The 19,141-nt window shown below is 37.4% G+C and overlaps 1 protein-coding gene across 17 annotated transcripts in view; it reads left to right on the top strand.

The window, feature by feature from the left end:
- KMT2C (lysine methyltransferase 2C) overlaps positions 1-19,141 on the top strand; it is a 395,919-nt gene that overhangs the window by 251,536 nt on the left and 125,242 nt on the right. For all 17 annotated transcript variants that reach the window (XM_064275087.1, XM_064275080.1, XM_064275084.1 and 14 more), the window contains 4 exons: positions 8,223-8,342; positions 10,595-10,711; positions 16,265-16,366; positions 16,541-16,645. In XM_064275087.1, the coding sequence (XP_064131157.1) occupies positions 8,223-8,342; positions 10,595-10,711; positions 16,265-16,366; positions 16,541-16,645 (444 nt within the window). The remainder of the gene's footprint in view (positions 1-8,222; positions 8,343-10,594; positions 10,712-16,264; positions 16,367-16,540; positions 16,646-19,141) is intronic.

Here is a 19,141-nt window from a genome sequence, read left to right as displayed (position 1 = left end):
TTTATACCTTTGTTTTTACTGTAGTTGTAAAAACAGCTTGGGGGCAGTGTCTGACCTCCTCCAGCCCCACAAGGGGAAAGGAGAACCTATATCTACAGCCCAAGGCTGATTTCCGTTGAGGTGGAGGTCAGACAAGCCTCCTCTCTCTGCCATCTTTACCAACTGTGACACCAACCGTCCCTCCCACACATTGTCTGCTGGGTTCACTAATTCATTGCAGTGGCCACACTGAACTCAACGTTTATGGGATTTACTAGGAAAGTAACAGCTACAGTTCAGGTTCAAGAACACTCAGGACACAGTTCTTCCAGCAGGGTAGCCTCTCCCCAGCTGTGCTCGCAAGCACACCTCTCCCTGGCCCTCAGTCTTTGCCCAAAGGCACTCAGCTTTCTCTCTCCATGGGCTGGGAAGCCCACTGCGCCCTCTTCTGCTGCCGGATCTCTGCTGCTGGGCCTCTCCTGCTTTTCTCTCCTCCCTTGGTGGTGGTGGGCTCCTCCCTTCTGCTCTGGAATTGGCTCTCTTTTATGGCAAAACTGAGCAATCGCCTTGGTGGACAGCAATTACCCTATCACACAGTCACCTGGGTAGGAGTTACAAGACCATGGCTAGAAAGGCCACACACAAAAGTAATTAATCCATCTCAGTGGTTTATTGATATTTAAAAAGATCGATCAATATAAATTCAGCATGAAAATTTCCATAGTGCAATTGCTTGAATTCAAACCCGTATTATTGTCTGTGTGATCCTGAGCAAGTTACCTGGTGAAATGAGCCTTTTTCCGTCTGTAAAACTGTATTGTGTGGTGGTGGTTAGGGCTTAACGGTAACACATATGAAGCATCTGGCACACCTACCACTGCTCACTTGCTTGAATTACTGATTAATGCAGGTTTGAGAAGGGCATAATAACCATTTATTAAGTATAGCTCTGATGTGGTGCTCCTAAAACCAAGGAGATTGACTGATAACTATTTGTACTGAAATGTACCAGTGAAAGTAAGTACAGACCCTCACCATATCAAATACTGGTCACGTTAAATACAATATTCAGTAGGTTTCCCAAATTCAAAGTCACATAGTAATTGCACAAGGTTTTAGAACTTAGTGGAATGATTTCCAAGGAGTGGCAAGTATCGCCAAACTCATTGGTAGGAAGAGGGTTAGAGTTCCAGCAGATAGCTTAGAGTATATTTTTAAGACTATTTAAACTATAGTTTTGGGGGGTTTTTTGATTCATGAAATACATTGTGTGCTTCAGTGTCTGTCACTGTTCTAGATCATGTAGATCCCATGCTCCCAGCAATCATTGACCTTCCGGACTAGTTTAATACATGGACAGGGAAACAGCCTGCTAAGTAATGCTATGTGTGTTAGGTACTGCAGTAGAGAAAACCACAGGAGATAATATGGCAAGGCAAGAGAAGCCTAGAGAGAGAACTCAACTCCAGCTTACAGGCTTCTGCATGTTTTCTAGAAGAAAGGAAGACTAAACCCTTAAAAAAAAAAAACTCAAAAAGTACAGGCTGTAGACTGTGAACATCAGCATCACCTGGGAGTGTGTTAGGCAGACTCTCAGGCCTTCTCTTATGCTTCAGTGCAAATGTGTATTTTAATAAGACCCCCAGGGGGTCTCTGTGGCCCTTAAAGTCAGAGAAGCCCTTGTGAGGCCATAGTTGGATACAGAAACATGTCCAACTCTCAGCAGTGCCCAACCTAAAAATACATATAAGATTAGAAGCACCAGCCTTTCTTCTTAACTTTGTTTTTGCCAGTAGTAATATTTCTGAAGACATTTCCAGAGCTTTTGCTAGCACCAACCAAATTTGTATTCTGAAATTACTGAGGGGTGAAACTGCTAACAGCTATTTCTATACTTTGAAAGTATTTTATCAAATCATGATCCAGGACTAATGTCTTGTTCTATTTAATGTCGAACTGACTTTACTACATGAGACTTTTTTCTATAAAAAGAATTCTTTAAGTCATAAAAATGAGTTGTTGGCTGCTGTAGCTCCAATATACACATGATTGCATGTATGTACCAAAAGGACAAATTATTACGGGTGGATTATCCAATAGGCAAGGTGCTTACCTTGCTTACCAGGCCATCCGTAGTGAACAATGTCATGTTTTTTTCACCACATCAAAGTTCCTGCTTCTAGATGTGGTGGGCATCTATCTCTCCCAACCCCACAGCACTTCCCTACAGAATCAAAGCCTCTTTTCAAATTTACATTCCCTGATGGGGACAGATGACCCAGTAAGCAAGGTAAGCACAGGCTTACTTGTGCTTACTTACTAATAGGGAGTGAGCAGTTTTACTACAGGTGACCTGGTAAACAAGATAAGCACCATGGTTTCCTTGCCTATTGGATAATCTACCCCTGCAAATGATAAATTCTTTGTTTTTCCCTTCCCCGTAATAGTTGTCCTCCTTTCTGTGCTATCTCTTCAGTGTTTTCACTTTTTCTAAATTAGACTTATCATTTAATAGCAATCTTGGTTTTGCATAGCATGTTGGGAGAGGGTAGATCCAAGGCTGACTTAGGACTCGGAGGCACGATATTTGCCAGTGAGGCACCAGACTTCCTCTGGCTGCTCTTAAAACTGAAAGTGGATTAGTCAGTGATCATATTTAACACTAGCAATAGGATTTGTCTTCTAATAAAAAGTTTTTGCCCAAAGTAGCCTGTCCTCCCTCGGCCTTTACTATTGACCATGTTCCTACTCCGTAGTCCTTGTAAGAGCTGTATTAACTCACTAGTTTGATAAATTTACCTGAGAAATGAGCGTTTAAGCAGAAAGAAGCTTAATATCAACTTTAAAAATTGTTGGGGCGTTAAACGGTTATTCTTGAAACCTCATTTTGTCTCTGCCAGCCCTGGTGGCACGGTGGTTAAGCACTTGGCTGCTAACTGAAAGGTTGGCAGTTCAAACCCACCAGCCACTCTCCGAGAGAAAGATGTGGCATTCTGCTTCTGTAAGGATCGTAGCCTTGGAAACTCAACGGGGCAGTTCTACTGTAGGATCTCTGTGGGTCAGAATCATCTCAACGGCAGTGGGTTTGATTTTGGTTTTGTAGGATTTGATAGCAGTTGGATCTGCTTTGCCTTTTTTTTTTTTTAATAGCTTATTTAGCTTTCTTTACAACTTAAAATCCCTGGGTGGCTGTATTTTGAACCCTTTTGGTTTTAATTCAGATAGCTTAAGAATATCAGTATATTGAATAGATTGGTAATTTTTTATAGGTGAGGAAATTCAGGATTATAGGCTATAGCTGGTGGAGGGATTAGTATGTTTTGCAACATCAGACAATATTTATTGATGCATTCATGCATCCACCCCCCCCAAAAAAAAAGAGATACTCAGTAGGAAAAGCAAAGATAATAGAGGCTCAGTAAGTGTCAGGGATTGAATTGTGTCCCCAAAAGGTATGTGTCAACTTGGCTAGGCCATGATTCCCAGTATTGTCTGGGTGTCCTCCATTTTGTTTTGTAAATCTTAACCTCACAGGACACAATCTACAGGATTAGGTTTTATTTTGAGTCTGTCTCTTTTGAGATATAAAAGAGAGAAGCAAGCAGAGAGGAGGGGGGCCTCATTAACACCAAGTAAGACCGACCAGGAGCTGACCATGACATCCTTTGAACCTGAGGTTCCTGCATGGGGAAACTCCTAGACCAGGTGAGGATTGATGACAAGGACCTTCCCCTAGAGCCGACAGAGAGAGAAAGCCTTCCCCTGGAGCTGGCATCCTGAATTCAGACTATAGCCTCCTTAAAAAAAAAAAAAAACTAGTGCCTCCTTATGAGAGTAAATTTCTGTTTGCTAAAGCCATCTACTTGTGATATTTCTGTTATAGCAGCACTAGATGACTGAGACGATAAATGCTGAGCATAACAGTGAAGGCAAGAGGCATGGTCCCTCCTCAGGGTTATAGTCCAGTGGCACAAGTAATTACAGAGCAGGTTTTGTCTTCTAATAAAAAGTTACAATACAATAGCACATGTATTACAGGGAGACTGACCTCTTCTAAGTGGTCTCGATAAGTTCTTTTTCATCAAAGCAGGGAGCTGAAGGATAATTAATAGCTAAACATTGGTAATTATGATGTTGTTGTTAAAATTCATTAACACTGAGTCAACTCCAACTTGCAGTAACCCTATAGGCAGAGTAGAACTGCCCTGCAGGGTTACCAAGAAGTGGCTGGTGGGCTTAATTGCCAGCCTTTGTGTCAGCAGCCATGTCCTTAACCACTGCTCCACCAGGACTCTGTTGTTGATAGGTGCCGTCAAGTTGATTTTCAGCTCATAGCAACCCAGCGTAGCACAGATGAACTGCCTCATAGGGTTTTCTTGGCTGCAGTCTTTATGGGAACAGACAGCCAGGTCCTTTCTCCTGTGGAGTATAGGGTGGGTTCAAATAGCCAACCTTTCCATTAGTAGCTGAGTGCTTAACCATTGTGCCACCAGGAGTGCTTTGGTAATTACAGCTGTACTTTTGTCTTAGGATGTGAAGAATATACTAGGTAATGTATTCCTTGTCAAAATATATAAGTATAATCATAATTTTCCTTCAGTTCCTGTAAAATTGCAAATAGTCTATTTCTCAATGTCTTAAACTTACGAAAATCCACAATATAACTGAGTTTTTATAAGTTTTTCATAGCAGTTGAGTAGTTTTCTAATCATCCCTGAAATGGCATCCACATCTCTGATCAATAAAGCCCTTCATTTGGTTCATCCATGTTATATGAAATGTAAGTCCTTTCTGAAATATGAGGTATAATTTTGGCATCAAAACTGACTTCTGAATTATGATGAACACGACATAGTCAGCCTAAAAAATCTTATTTCTGAAATAAAATTATTCAGTATTTTATTTTAGAGTACATCTTCAATGGTATGTTTTTAGAACTATCTACTGACATAGCATTAAATGATCGACCAAAAGGAATTTAAGAGATAAACTAGCCAAATATCCTCAGAAAAACCAATGGAAATACTGATAGAAGAACTAAATTTAAATATCTTTTGTGACCACTTCCTACCACTAAATAAAATTATGAACAATAAAACATACATGATCACAAATTGTGATGCAATGAGAGATTACTAAAGATATGGTAAGGGAGACAGTGGTTCACTTGGGGTGCTGAGGAAAGGCATCTCTGGTGAGGAAATATGTAAGGCCATACCTGAAGGATTGTAAAAAGCCAGCCATTTTAAAAAGGGTTGGAAACATGGAACAGTGGAGAAGTATTCTGGGTTAGTAGGAGTCAGTAGGGCCTTGATGGCTGAAGAGCTTGGTATAGTTTGAAGGATAGCAAGGAAGCTGGAGTAACTAGGCCATACTGGCAGAGGGAGAATCCCATAAGATGTGGTTGGAGAGAGGTAGTAGGGGGTGTTGTTAGGTACTGTCAAGTCATTTCCGGCTCATAGCAACCCTTTGTACAGCAGAACAAAATAATGCCTGGTCTCACAGTTGTGGATATGTTTGATCCCGTTGTTGCAAGCCATCTATCAATCTCATTGTGGGTCTTCCTCGTTTCTGCTGACCCTCTACTTTACCAAGCATGGTGTCCTTTTCCAGGGACTGTTCCCTCCTGATGACATGTCCGGCGTGTGTGGGACAAATTCTAGCTGTACTCCTGAGGAGCATTCTGGCTGTAGCCCAAACAAACCCGTTGCCGCCGCATCGATACCGACTTACAGCGACCCTATAGGACAGAGTAGATCTGCCCCGTAGGGTTTCCAAGGAGCATCTAGTGGATTTGAACTGCTGACCTTTTGATTAGCAGCCGTAGCTCTTAACCAGTACGCCACCAGGCCTGTAGAAACCAAAACACTCACTGCCTTCGAGTTGATTCCGACTGCTAGTGACTCTGTAGGACAGAGTAGAGCTGCCCCAGAGAGTTTCCAAGGAGCGCCTGGTGGATTTGAACTGCAGACCTTTTGATTATCAGCCATAGCTCTTAACCACTGTGCCACCAGGGTTTCCGTGGGCTGTGGAGGTAGTGGTAAAGGTTTGTATTTTAAATGCACTGAGAAACAATGCAAGGGTTCAAAATAAGGGACTGACTTGCTCTGGCAGATTGGTACTTTTGAAAAGTCCCTCTGGCTGCTGTTTGGAGAAAGGTTTGGGGAGATGCAGGCTGTTGCAGCAGGCTCAGTGAGAGATAGTGGTGTCCCGGGCCGGGCTGCTGGCAGTACAGCTGCAAAGAAGTAGAATGACTGGGGACAAAATTTCAGGATAAAAATTACTGAATTTACTGATGGTTTTGATTGAGTAAGTGACAGGGATGAAAACTGAAAGGGTCGGCATTGGGGGGGAGAGTGGCAATCAGAGATGACTCCCAGTTTTCTGACCTGAAGACTCGATGCCATTTAGACATGGTAAATCTGAGAGATTTGGGGTGACAAAATGGAAATGTCAAGAAGGAGGTTGAAAATCACCAACTTTAGAGATCTCAGAGGAGGTTAAAACTAGAAATGTGTGTTTGGGAGTCAGCAGCTTCCAGGATGGTGCTTAAAGCCCTCATAATAGATAATAGCATTCAGGATGAGAATATGTAAAGAATAGTCGTCCAGGCTTCAGACCTAGGAAACGCCAGCTGCTTTAGAGGTCATGTGGAGGAAGAACTTGCCCAGGAGGCTAAGAAAGGGCCGCCGAAACATCGGCAGCTGCTACCACAGAGTCTAACATAACTGTATGTCAGATGTTGCAGGTTTGAGTAAACTGAAAATAGAGAAATAACTTTTGGCAACATAGAGGCCACCAAAGACTTGAACGTGGGAGAAAGACATAGGCATGGAAGCAAGAAGATGTGATAGTGGGGAAACGAGGCGATTCACTTGCAGGGGTTACTGTTCTCAGTGATACAGGTGTAGCCGTTAGCTGAGCCTTGGAAAAGGTAGTTTGGAGATTTGATGCATCAGGGAGAAGTATAAGAATAATCCTGGAGGGTAAAAATTGTTGCTACAAGGAATCCTTGGAATTGCTGAATTTAAAATGCTTCAGATTTGACTTCTTGAATTAAAAGTGAAACCAGCCTGTCATTCATTGTGTGGTTTTCTCAAAATACTATTATTCATTGACTGCTTCCACTCCATCAGATATTCAGGTTCTTATTTCCAGTTTATTATTTTGATGTCTGGTAGTGTTTTTATGTGGTTAATAGGATACTGCTTGTTTGATAATGTTCTAGAGACCTGGTAAGTACTATGTACTCGTCTTAAATTTTGGCTATTTAACTGATAAAGTTATGCATTGTTGGATTACTGAATTCAAAATAGGTTCCTTATACTGTGACATTTGTGTTTTGCTTTAAAATGTTATCTTTGTGGAGTAAAAATTTTTCTTTATGCTCTTTAGCATCTTCATCAGATTAGTTCAGATCATTGCTGAATGTGATTGTTTGGGAATGAAATACCTCAATTTAAACTATTTTAATAAAATACTATTTCCAGTATAATTTATTAGCTACTTTCAGCATTTTGATTTGCAAATTTAGGACAATTTGCTTTGACATTTCTTCACTTTTCAAATTAGTTCTTTGAATGTAATCTTAGTATAACATTCATTCCCCTAAATCAGAATCCAAACTCACAACTAATGGTCACAGAAACAAGTGTAAATAAACACTAAAATCATGATGGTATTTGCATCTTAAGGTTAAAAATGAACTTTGCTCAATTTAAAGTGTATGTATATATTGATTGTCCATGTTTCTGATTACCCCCCTTTTTTTTTTCTTTTTGCCGACGGGTTTGGTTGTTTAATAGCAATAGCTGTACCTACCGTTATGTGGAATTTTACCTGTTTCTTTTTCAGTGGGGTGATAGTTGTTGGAAAAAGAAAGTTCCCATATAGTTTCTTCTAGTGTTAAGTCTTAGGTTCCATTGACTTTTATTTACTTTTTTTGGTGCTGTAATTTTAGTTCATGAGTCAATGTTGATGTCATATAAACCTTAATTTTTAATGTGTTTCATTGTACTGTTGTTTCAACCGGAATAAAATATCTAATGTGAATGGTAGCTGCAAACATTTAAGTATAAAGTCACTGTAAATGATACACGTATTTTTCATACCTTGAAGCAATTTGTCCTAAATTTCTATACGTCTGCATTTGTTTTTGCTGTTCTAAAATTCCTTAGTTGCTGGCTTTGACCTTTTATGTTGCTGAGTTTTATACATCTATTTTCTCACCTGCCATATCCTAGGGGGCTTGGAGTACCCATAATACAGTGAGCCCACCTTCCTGGTCCCCAGACATTTCAGAAGGTCGGGAAATTTTTAAACCCAGGCAGCTCTCTGGCAGTGCCATTTGGAGCATCAAAGTGGTAAATAAAATTGCATTTATATTCATGTATCATTTCTTTCTGGTTGTGTTGTCCTAGTAGAAGTTAAGAATTAAACCTTTCTGTTACAGGCAAATAGTTCAGCTTCCTAAAAATTTAAATGCAAACATGTTTGCATTTTAAAACCTGGACGAAGCGGATATTAAATCGTAATTTTTTGTGACTGATTTTAATTGTAAATTTTTAATAACTCTTTTTGTGGTCACTTCTTATGTTGTAATTACCTGTATTTCCCTGAGAAGGGAAATCCTTATCACAGAAGCCATAAGGTGATTAAGAACTTGCTTGTTCGTGCTATCATAAAGTTCGGTTGCTAAGAAGAGACCAAAGACCAGCTACATTAATCTATTATATACTAATGGAGAAGACATACCAGAGTTGCAGCAGATTTCATTGTCTGTGTGAATAACCTCAGGATTGAAGAGGCCTCTTTTTCATGCCGACTTAGGGAAGTTTTACCCTGCTAGTCATTTGAAGTAAACTGTGTAGTACGCTGCGTTTGAAAAAATATATATATATACTAGTTTGGAAAAGTATTAATCATTTCCAAAGTAAAAATACTTTATTGATTGGAGAACACAGTTATTCTGTATCTTCTATTTTTAATATAGTGCTGAAATAAGGCTGTTTATTTAGACTGATTCTGAAGGAGTTCCAGAATCCACTTTTCTTTTTTCTGTCACCTTTGGAAGAACTGCTGTCCAGCTCACCCTGTTATCATCCAGACATTAAAGTTTAAACATTGGTTTTAATAGTATATGACTTGTTTGACAATTCTGAAGAAAATACCAATTTCTATCTATTCTTGTCTGTGCCATTTGGTGTTAGAGAAAAATTGAGGGATTAATGTTGGTTTAATCATTGGCTTAAGTTTTAAAAAATCTTTTGTACCTATTTTTTTGAAAATAATCTCTACCCACTGCTACCTAACCTACCCTTGTTCAAAGAAGCTGATCCAAAGGAGAGCAGTTTAGAGAAGACAAGGAGAAGCAATGTAAAAACTGGAAGTCGGCTGTATGTATTAAAACTGAGAAGGAAAAAGATATCCGTCTTCCATGTTGTTCACGTGTTTCCATTTCATGCTTACAGTATGTTATTAAATAATAAATTATTGGCTGAGAAATCATTTTGCTAAATAATGAGCTCAGCATTTCAAACAGATATATGACATTAATTGAAGATGTGACACATTATTTAACTTTTCAGAGTAAAAAAATGATTAAAGAGAATTTTCCTGAGTATTTAAATAACTTTAAATATGCATAATACATTTACTTGCATAGATTCCTGATTTTTTTAGGTAGTAACACATAAGTCTGAGTATAACAACAACACAAAACACAAAAAGCAACAACAACAAAAAATGGAGGTATTTCTAAAAATATCAGGGACTTTAACATGTTTTCCTATAGAATTTTTTCTTGTATTGAATAAAAATTCAGGTAATTATTTCTATTTGGAATAGTCATTATCTAGATGATTTAAAGCCAGGCTTTTCCCCTTTCATCAGCTTTACTATAATCTTTAAGTAAATTTTCCTTTAAATAGTGTGACAGAATGAGGAAGATAAATTCCATTCGTATAGACAGCTACTGAATAGTAAAGAAAATGGACTTAATTTTAATGACAGAGAAAAAAAAACGATTTTACACTAGCAAAAATTAACTTTCATGCAATTTAGCAGTACAAGATAGTGGTTAAGAACATAGACGTTGAAGCCAGACTTGCGTGCTCTATGACTTCAAACAAGTTACTTAACCTTTTATACCTCAGTGTACTTATCTCTAAAATGGGGATAATAAAATACTACCTACCTTACAGGATTTTGAGACTTAAAAAGCACTTAGATCCGTACAGAGTAAGTAGTCAACAAATGTTAACTAATGCTATAATTACTGAGAGTGTTAGCAGGAGTCCTTCCATATACTTATTCTTTATTGAATTCAGTGTGTTTACAATTATGTTGCAGAATACATATTTAAAGATACAAATAATAAGCCTGGCCTCTTAATATTTATTATGTCATCGGAATAAAAGAAAGAAGTAAATAATTTGGGTAACAGTTTTCCTGAAGTTATAACCATAAATTCTCAGGATTTAATTATTTGCTTTCATTGGTTGATGAAGTGGATGCGTTTTAAATTTAATAAAATATTTTGTGTCACTGATATTTGAATGTGAAACTTCTTTTTGGCTTTTAAAAAATGTTTTCTCTTTACTTATATGTTGTGTAGGGGCGTGGGTCAGGATTTCCAGGAAAGCGGCGACCTCGCGGTGCAGGACTGTCAGGACGAGGTGGCAGAGGCAGATCAAAATTAAAAAGTGGAATTGGAGCTCTTGTGTTACCTGGGGTGAGGCTTGCTTCATTTCTTTTTGTAGTAATCTTGAATGTGTTAATGAATGATGAAACTCACTTGTAGCTAATTATTTAGATCTTAACAGTCATACAAGTAGGTTAAAATTTTTATTTCATTTTGCTCTTACCTCCTTTGCTTTTTTTAGATCTCTAATCAAGTTTTGTATTTTTCAGTTTCTCATTCATTTTCTCTTTTGTTACCTTCCTGTTTCACTCTTATTTTATCCTCTTGCAACTTCCCCAAAAATCCAATATGTAGCATGCTTCTTTTGTTTAAAAATCGAACTCCTGTTATATTCTGGGATTTATTTGAAAAAATTAGGTTGGGGTATTAAGATTTTGATTGAAGTTGCTCTCATTTTTGTAATATGGATTAGAGAAGAAATGAGAAATGTTGTAGATTAGCATGTATTCTGACTGTTGAAGGTTTTGTAACTGTCTTTGACATATTTTAATATAAAATTGATAAATATTGTTCATTAGTTTTACAAAAATACCAGGAGTAAGGCAACTTGAATTCTGGTTCTTTTTTGTTTGTTTTTAAAACAAATCCAAGGCCAGGGGGTGGGGGGGATAACAAGTGTATGAGGTATAATTGATACAAAATAAACTACAAATATTTGAAGTATACAGTTTGAGAAGTTGTGACATATGTATCCAAAAAACCAAACCCATTGCCATTGAGTTGATTATGACTCATAGCAACAATATAGGACAGAGTAGAACTACTTCATAGGGTTTCTAAGGAGTAGCTGGTAGATTCCATCAGCCAACCTTTCGGTTAGCAACCGAGCTCTTAACCATTATACCACCACGACTCCGACATATGTATACACCTTTGAAAACTGCACCAGTCAAGATGGTGAACATATATTTATCACCCCATAAAGTTTCTTCATGCCCTTTTGTTATCCCTCTCTCCTCCCTCCCAGTCACTACCCCTCACCCTCTGGCAATAACTGATTGGGTTTCCATCACTAGATTAGTTTGTATTTTCTAGAATTGCATATAAGGGGAATCCTAGAGAATGTACTCTTTGGTCTGGTTTTTTAAATCAGCATAATTATTTGGAGATGCGTCCATGGGATGGCGTATGTTAATAGTTCTTTCCTTTTGTTGCTGAGTAGTATTCCATAGCTAGATGTGCCACAGTTGTTTACCCATTCACCTGTTGAAGGACATTTTGGTTGCTTCCATCTTTTGGATATTAGAAATAAAGCTGCTCTCAGTGTTTGTGTTTTTTTGTATAATCCCCTGTGTAGACATATGTTTTCTTTTCTTATGGGTAAATATCTAGGAGTGAAATGGCTGGATTGTATGGTAGGTGTATGTTTACCTTTTTTAGAAAAGGCAACTTTTTTCACACTGGTTGTATCACTTTGCATTCCCACCCAGAGTGTATGAGTTCCCAGTTCCTCCACTTCTAACCTATACTTGGTACAGTCAGTCTTTTTAATTTTAACCAGTTTAATAGGTGTGTCATAGTATCTTATTTGCGTTTCTCTAGTGACTAATGATGTTGACTAGCTGTTTAGGTGCTTATTTGCCATCTTTGTATCTTCTTTGGTAAAGTGACTCCTCAAATCTTTTGCCGTATTTTAATAGGTAGTTTTTTTAAAACTTAATTATTGAGTTCTTTATATATTCTGGACATAGATTCTTCATCAGATACATGATTTGCAAATATTTGTTACATTCTGTGGTTTATTTTTTCCTTGTCTTAACAGTGTCTTTTGAAGAGCAGAAGTTTTAAATTTTGATGGAATGTGATTTATCACTTTTTTTCTTTTATGGATTGTGATTTTGGCTGTCTAAGAAATAATATTTGTATAACTCAAGGTCACAGACACATTCTGTGTTCTGTAAGTTTTAAGACTTCATGTTTTGCACTTAGGTCTATAATTGAAGTTAATATTTAAATATGGGTCAAAGTTTTTTGCACATTGGATATCCATTTTTTTTTTTAGCACCATTCCTCTGAATTGCCTTTGTATCTGTGTTGAAAATTTTTGTTATTGTTAGTTGCCGTCAAGCTGATTCAAACTCATGGTGACCCCCCCTTGTGAAGAGCAGAACTGCTCCGTAGGGTTTTCAAGGCTCTGCTCTGACCGTTTCAGAAACAGATTGCCAAGCCTGTCTTCCAAGGCAGTCCTGAGTGGGTTTAAACTGCCAACCTTTTGGCCAGTAGTTGAGCACTTAACCATTCGTGCCACCTAGTTGTTGTAAATTAGGTATCCGCATACGTGTGTGTCTATTTTTCGAATTGCTGTCCTGCTCCATTGACCTATTTCTCTGTCATTAGGCCAGTACTACACTATCTCGATTAATTCTATTTTATAATAAGTCTTGAAGTTAGATACTGTTAGTCTTCCAATTTTCTATTTTTTTTCAAAGTTGTTTTGGCTATTCTAGGTCCCTTATATTTTTATATCGTTTTTAGACTTAGCTTGTCAATTTCTGCAAATAACCTGCTAAAATCTTGACTGGGTTTCTTATTTAGCCTATCGGTAAATTTGAGAAAAGTTGTCATTTTAAACATATTGAGTCTTTCAACCCATAACCCATGGACATTGTGTACCTCTCCTTTTCTTACAGGTCTTCCTTAATTTTTCACAGCAGTGTTCTGTAGTTTTCAAGAGATAAGTCTTTCACACCTTTTGTCACATTTATCCCTAAGTCTTTCATATTTTTGATCCTATTGTAAATGATTTTCTTGTCTTAATTTCAAATTCTGATTATTACTTGCTAATATGTAGAAGTACTGTTTATTTTCGTTTATTGATCTCGTAACCTACAGCCTTACTAAGCTCACTTATTACGTTTTTTTTTTTTTTTTTTTTGCGGAATCCATTGGGTTGTCTACATATATGAGCATGTGTTGTCTCAGAGACAGCGTCTTGTTTTTCTTTTCCAGCCTGGAGGCTTATTTACAATTTTCCCTTGTAGCCTTTATATGATTGTGAATTGCTGTTATTATTGGCACTATCATAAAACAGTAGTACTGTTCATTGAAATTACTATCTAAACTTACTTTGAAAAATATTACATACGGTGTTTTTACGGAGATGACACGTGCCTTCTACATTTGTTTGCGAACCACTCCCTCCTGCCCCAAGGTATTTTCATAAGTGCCACTGTGCCAATTTTTCTTCTTTTTTTTTTTTTTTTTTTGGCTGTAAAAGAAATTTGGCTTGGCCACACTTAACAAAAATATTTCACAGGAGGAGGGAGCAATTGGTAAACAAATGAAGAAGGCATGCATTGTTTGCATAAAAACATGGCAATGTATCTGTTTTATTGAGTTATTCTCTCAATCATCTTTCACAGAAAGTTAATTCTAATACTTTATATTTTGACCTTAACCTATTGTGATTTAGCTTTGTCCTTCCAGGATAGAGTGTAAGCATCTTAAAGGAAGCCAAAAGCCGTTGCTGTCGAGTCGATTCCGACTCATAGCAACCCTATAGGATGGAGTAGAACTGCCCCATACAGTTGCCAAGGAGCACCTGGTGGATTCAAACTTCCAACCTTTTGGTTAGCAGCTGTAGCTCTTAAGCACTATGCTACCAGGGTTTCCTTTAAAGAGGAGGTCATATTTTATGATTTTGGCATCGCCCCCCCCCCCCTTTTACTGCATCTAATTCCAAGTTTTTGAAAAATCGTATTCTGGAAATAATTATTAACAAGCCGAGTTTTTGAAAAATTGCATTCTGGAAATAATTATTAACAAGCCAACAAGTACTTAGTTGATTTGGTCAAGTATAACCAAGTCCAAGAATGAACATCTCTGGTTAATCATCCTGTTGCTAATACTCAAATTTTGATAATTTATTCAAAATAATAATATTCTAAAATAGTACTATCTCATAGAAATATAATGTGAGCCACACATGCAATCTAAAACTTCCTAGTAGCCATGTTAATGTCCTGGCGTGGTGCAAACGGCTAAGCACTTGGCTAACTGAAAGGTTGGAGGTTCAGGTTCACCCAGAGTCACCTTAGGAGAAAGAAAGACCCGGTGATCTACTTCCAAAAGTCAGTAATTAATTGAAAACCCTGTGGAGCACAGTTCTACCTTGATGCACATGGGACAGCATGAGTCAGGGCTGACTCAGAGGCATCTGGTTTGGTTTGTAGTAGCCAAGTTTAAAAAGGAAAGAGAAACGGGTGAAATTAATTTTAATGCATGTCATTTAACCCATATATCCAAAATGCTATCCTTTCAACATGTGATACGTAAAAAAAAAAACTGTTAATGAGATATTTTACGTTCTTTTTTCTTTGTACCAAGTCTTGGAAATGTAATGTGTGTTTTACACTTACAGCAACTTTCATGTTGTTCTGGCCGTATTGCAGGTCTCAATAGCCACCTGTCGACCATTTCGTGTGGCACAGTTCTAAAGTATCACTAAAGTTGAGTTTTATATACAGATGCACACACAGACACACCACACACACATTATTAAAAAAATTAGTTTTTTTTTAATTGTCTTTTAGATAAAGGTTTACAGAACAAACTAGTTTCTCATGAAACAGTACACATATTGTTTCATGACATTGGTTAACAGCCCCATGACATGTCAACACTCTCCTTTCTCAATCCTGGGTTCCCTGTTACCAGCTTTCCTGTTCCCTCCTGCCTTCTAGTCCTTGTCCTGGGCTGGCGTGCTCCTTTAGTCTCATTTTGTTTTATGGGCCTGTCCAATCTTTGGCTGAAGAGTGAACCTCAGGAGTGACTTCATTACTGAGCTGAAAGGGTACCCAGGGGCATACTCTCAGGGTTTCTCCAGGCAGTCTGGTCTTTCTTTTTGAGTTAGAATTTTGTTCTACATTTTTCTCCAACTCTGCCCGGGACCCTCTATTGTGATACCTGTCAGAGCAGTGAGTGGTGGTAGCCGGGCACCATCTAGTTGTACTGGACTGAGTCTGGTGGAGGCCATGGTAGATGTGGTCCATTAGTCCTTTGGACTAATCTTTTCCTTGTGTCTAGTTTTCATTCTTCTTTGATCCCAAAGGGGTGAGACCAGTGGAGTATCCTAGATGGCCACTAACAGGCTTTTAAGACCCCAGAAGATACTCACCAAAGTAGAATGTAGATCATTTTCTTTATACAGTATGTTATGCCAGTTGAGTTAGATGTTCCCCGAGACCATGGTCCCCACAGCCCTCAGCCCAGCATTTCGAGCCCTCAAAGAGTTTGGATGTGTCTATGGAGTTTCCATGACCTTGCCTTGTACAAGCTGTGCCAGCTTCCCCAGTATTGTATATTTCTTGATTAGAATTTCTGGGTAATGAAGACTTACTAAAGGCAGGTTTATATTTTTCACATGCCTTCCTGATCTGTAGGACTTGTAACTCTGAAGAGACTATTAGGCGAATAAAATATATTTTGACAAAGTTTTATGGTAGTATTAATAAACTAATTTGGAATTTGTTAGTATAAGTCTTGGCAAAAATTCTATTTTGATTATGAATTTTCTCAAGCTCTCTAGTTTAAATATAGCAGAAGTGAAAAATATAACACTTTTGTGTATTTCACTTTTTATAGGTGTCTACTGCAGATATTTCATCAAATAAGGATGAAGAAGAAAACTCTATGCACAATACAGTTGTGTTATTTTCTAGTAGTGACAAGTTCACTTTGCATCAGGTTGGAGCTTAATTATTTACTGTTTTCCACCTTTGAGTTCCTCTTTGCCCATTTCTACTTTATCTCATATGTACAGAAGTCATGTAATACGTAGCTACAGAGATATGTTAGTTAAGAAATATACTCTTAGTTTAATCTCCAAATTAAAATACGTTCATGTGTTCTTAATTTCAGGATATGTGTGTAGTTTGTGGGAGTTTTGGCCAAGGAGCAGAGGGAAGATTACTTGCCTGTTCTCAGTGTGGTCAGTGTTACCATCCGTACTGTGTCAGTATTAAGGTAAATACCCTTAAATGAGTTCATAAAAATTAATTGAATTTTGATTTGAGTAGTAACATGCTGCTTCCAGTTTTTATAATCAAGTAATATTTGTTGTGACTATTATATGACTTGTTAAGTACTTTAAATATTGCATCTGAAGTGTTTGTTACTTCAAAAAATTAACTCCTGTAATTTTCTGGTCTTAAATTGTACTAATTTATCCTACTGTTGTTTTGAAAAAGTAAAGCATAAAAATGCACGCATTTAATTTAAAAGACAATTTATGCTGTTACTTGTTGTGGCATGAGGTTTAGTTGATTCATTTTGTTTATTGATTACAAAAGTTGAGAACAATTGGAGGACTTAGTAAAAAATTTTATCAGCCTGTCCTGGCACCCTTTCACTCTTCTCACCCTCACCCATAATATAAAAGGACATTTTCTCCTTTAGCTGAAAAAAAGAAATTCACGTTTAATGCAATTCGGTAAACAGAGAGACCTAGCCGTTCTCAATTTCATGTACTTTCAATTAGAAACTTACTCTGAGGAACCAGTAAAGAGTAATCTCGTGCTTTTCGGAAATGCTGTTCAGATACGAACATGTCCCAAGGGCTTTCAGTCTATCACATTAATAAAACTTGTATATTTGAACAAAATAACAAGTAGTTCCTGAAAGTAAGCATGGAGGTAACAGCGATACATCAAGGGTCATGTTGTATACTCCACAACCAAGTCCTACCATATGATGTGCAGAAATACTCAACTCATTTGCTTATATGGTCATGAATCACCCTGAACTTCCAAGTGGTTTTTATCATTTTCTGCCTTGCCCCTCACACAATCCTGTATTATATCGTTGATTTATTCAAGATGTTGGCATAGATGTTCCCTTGGGAATTCTTTGATGATCACTACAGTAATGTTTCTTTTCTAGGGTATATACCTCATTGTGATTTTCAGAATTAAAGTGAAGGATTATAATTTATCTATCCAAAATAGAATAATAATAGTCAATCTATAAATTTATATAGTCTTTTAAAGTTAGCTGCCCACAGTACATTGAGCCAAAAAAACTCACAAATTATATAGAATCAATTTAAAAAATAGAATTATATATGCACAGTAAAAGATTAACTGTTTTGTGCCTTTATATCCTAAATTTTCTTTAATTTTTTTTATTTTTAAATGAGAGTTTTAGAACACTTTTAGTGATCTGAAGAAATCAAAAAAGATTCCTTTGAAGACAAGAATATAAGCTCCATGGGCCAAACTGATATGTTAACATGACATTCTTCCTTTCCTAAAAATTGGAAGATGTTCAGGAGGAAAATAAAGATTTGAGAGTTTATGCTCAGAATGTTTGTAATATTTTTTTTAATCCAACCAATAGTTTCTTAAATCCTGTTTTACAGATGAGGTCAATGAAGCATAGGTAAGTTGAGATCAATTAGTACAATATCAAATAGCTAGTAACTGGCTGAGCAAGAATTTAAATACCAGTTTTTGTAACTACATTTGGTTCTGACTATACCACTAATACCATTTGGACAGTGCAGAGTACTGCAAGTTATTACTAAATGTTTAAAACAGTGTAATTTATTGACCTCATCTGTGAAAAATAATATGGTAAATTCTGTAAGGAGTATAAAACAACTTCCTATAACAGGGCTTAGAATTTATAGGGGGGAAATAAGATTGTCTAGAAATACAGTAGGGATATGTGAATTGTCTCAGGTGTGTTTGTCTGAAAATATATTTTGCCTTTACTTTGGAAGAATATTTTTGCTGGATATAATATTCTAAGTTTACTGTGCCCCTCCCGCCCCCCCCCCCCAACATTTTAATGACATCGTTCTGTTATTTCCTGGCTTACATTGTTTCTGATGAAGCTAGGGAGCGTTCTTATCTTTGTTTTTCTATTTGCAATGTGACTTTTCTAGCTGCCTTTAAGATTTTCTCTTTGACATTGGTTTTCAGCAGTTTAAAAAATCAAACAAACCCATTGCTGTCCAGTCAGTTCCAACTCCTAGTTAGCCCTAGTGGCGCAGTGGTTCAGAGCTCCACTGCTAACAAAAAGGTCAGCAGTTTGAATCCACCAGCCGCTCCGCAGACACCCTTTGGGGCAGTTCTGCTCTGTCGTATAGGGTTGCTGTGAGTCGGAGTCGAGTCAACAGCAGCGGGTTTAGTTTTTGGGTTTTGGTCAGAATCGACTTGACAGCAGTGGGTTTTTGTCTGGTTTGGCTTGATTTAGCAGTTTGATTACAGTGTGTCCTGGTGACGTTTTCTTTGTGTTTATCCTGATTTCTTAGGTTTCTTGGGTCAATGGGTTGATATTATTTTTATTGAGTTTTGGGCATTATTTCTTCAAATTTTTTTTTTCTGTTCCCTAGCCCCACCTTCTGGAATCTCGTGTGTGTGTAATTGCGTGATACCGTCCCACAAGTCACGGATGCTTTGCTGTTATGTTTTTTGTTTTTGTTTTGTCCCATAGGTTTTTCTCTCTGTGCTTTCGTTT

Source organism: Loxodonta africana, chromosome 22 (assembly GCF_030014295.1).
Source record: "Loxodonta africana isolate mLoxAfr1 chromosome 22, mLoxAfr1.hap2, whole genome shotgun sequence".
Classification (NCBI taxonomy): Eukaryota; Metazoa; Chordata; class Mammalia; order Proboscidea; family Elephantidae; genus Loxodonta; species Loxodonta africana.
This window is presented reverse-complemented; position numbering and strand designations above follow the sequence as displayed.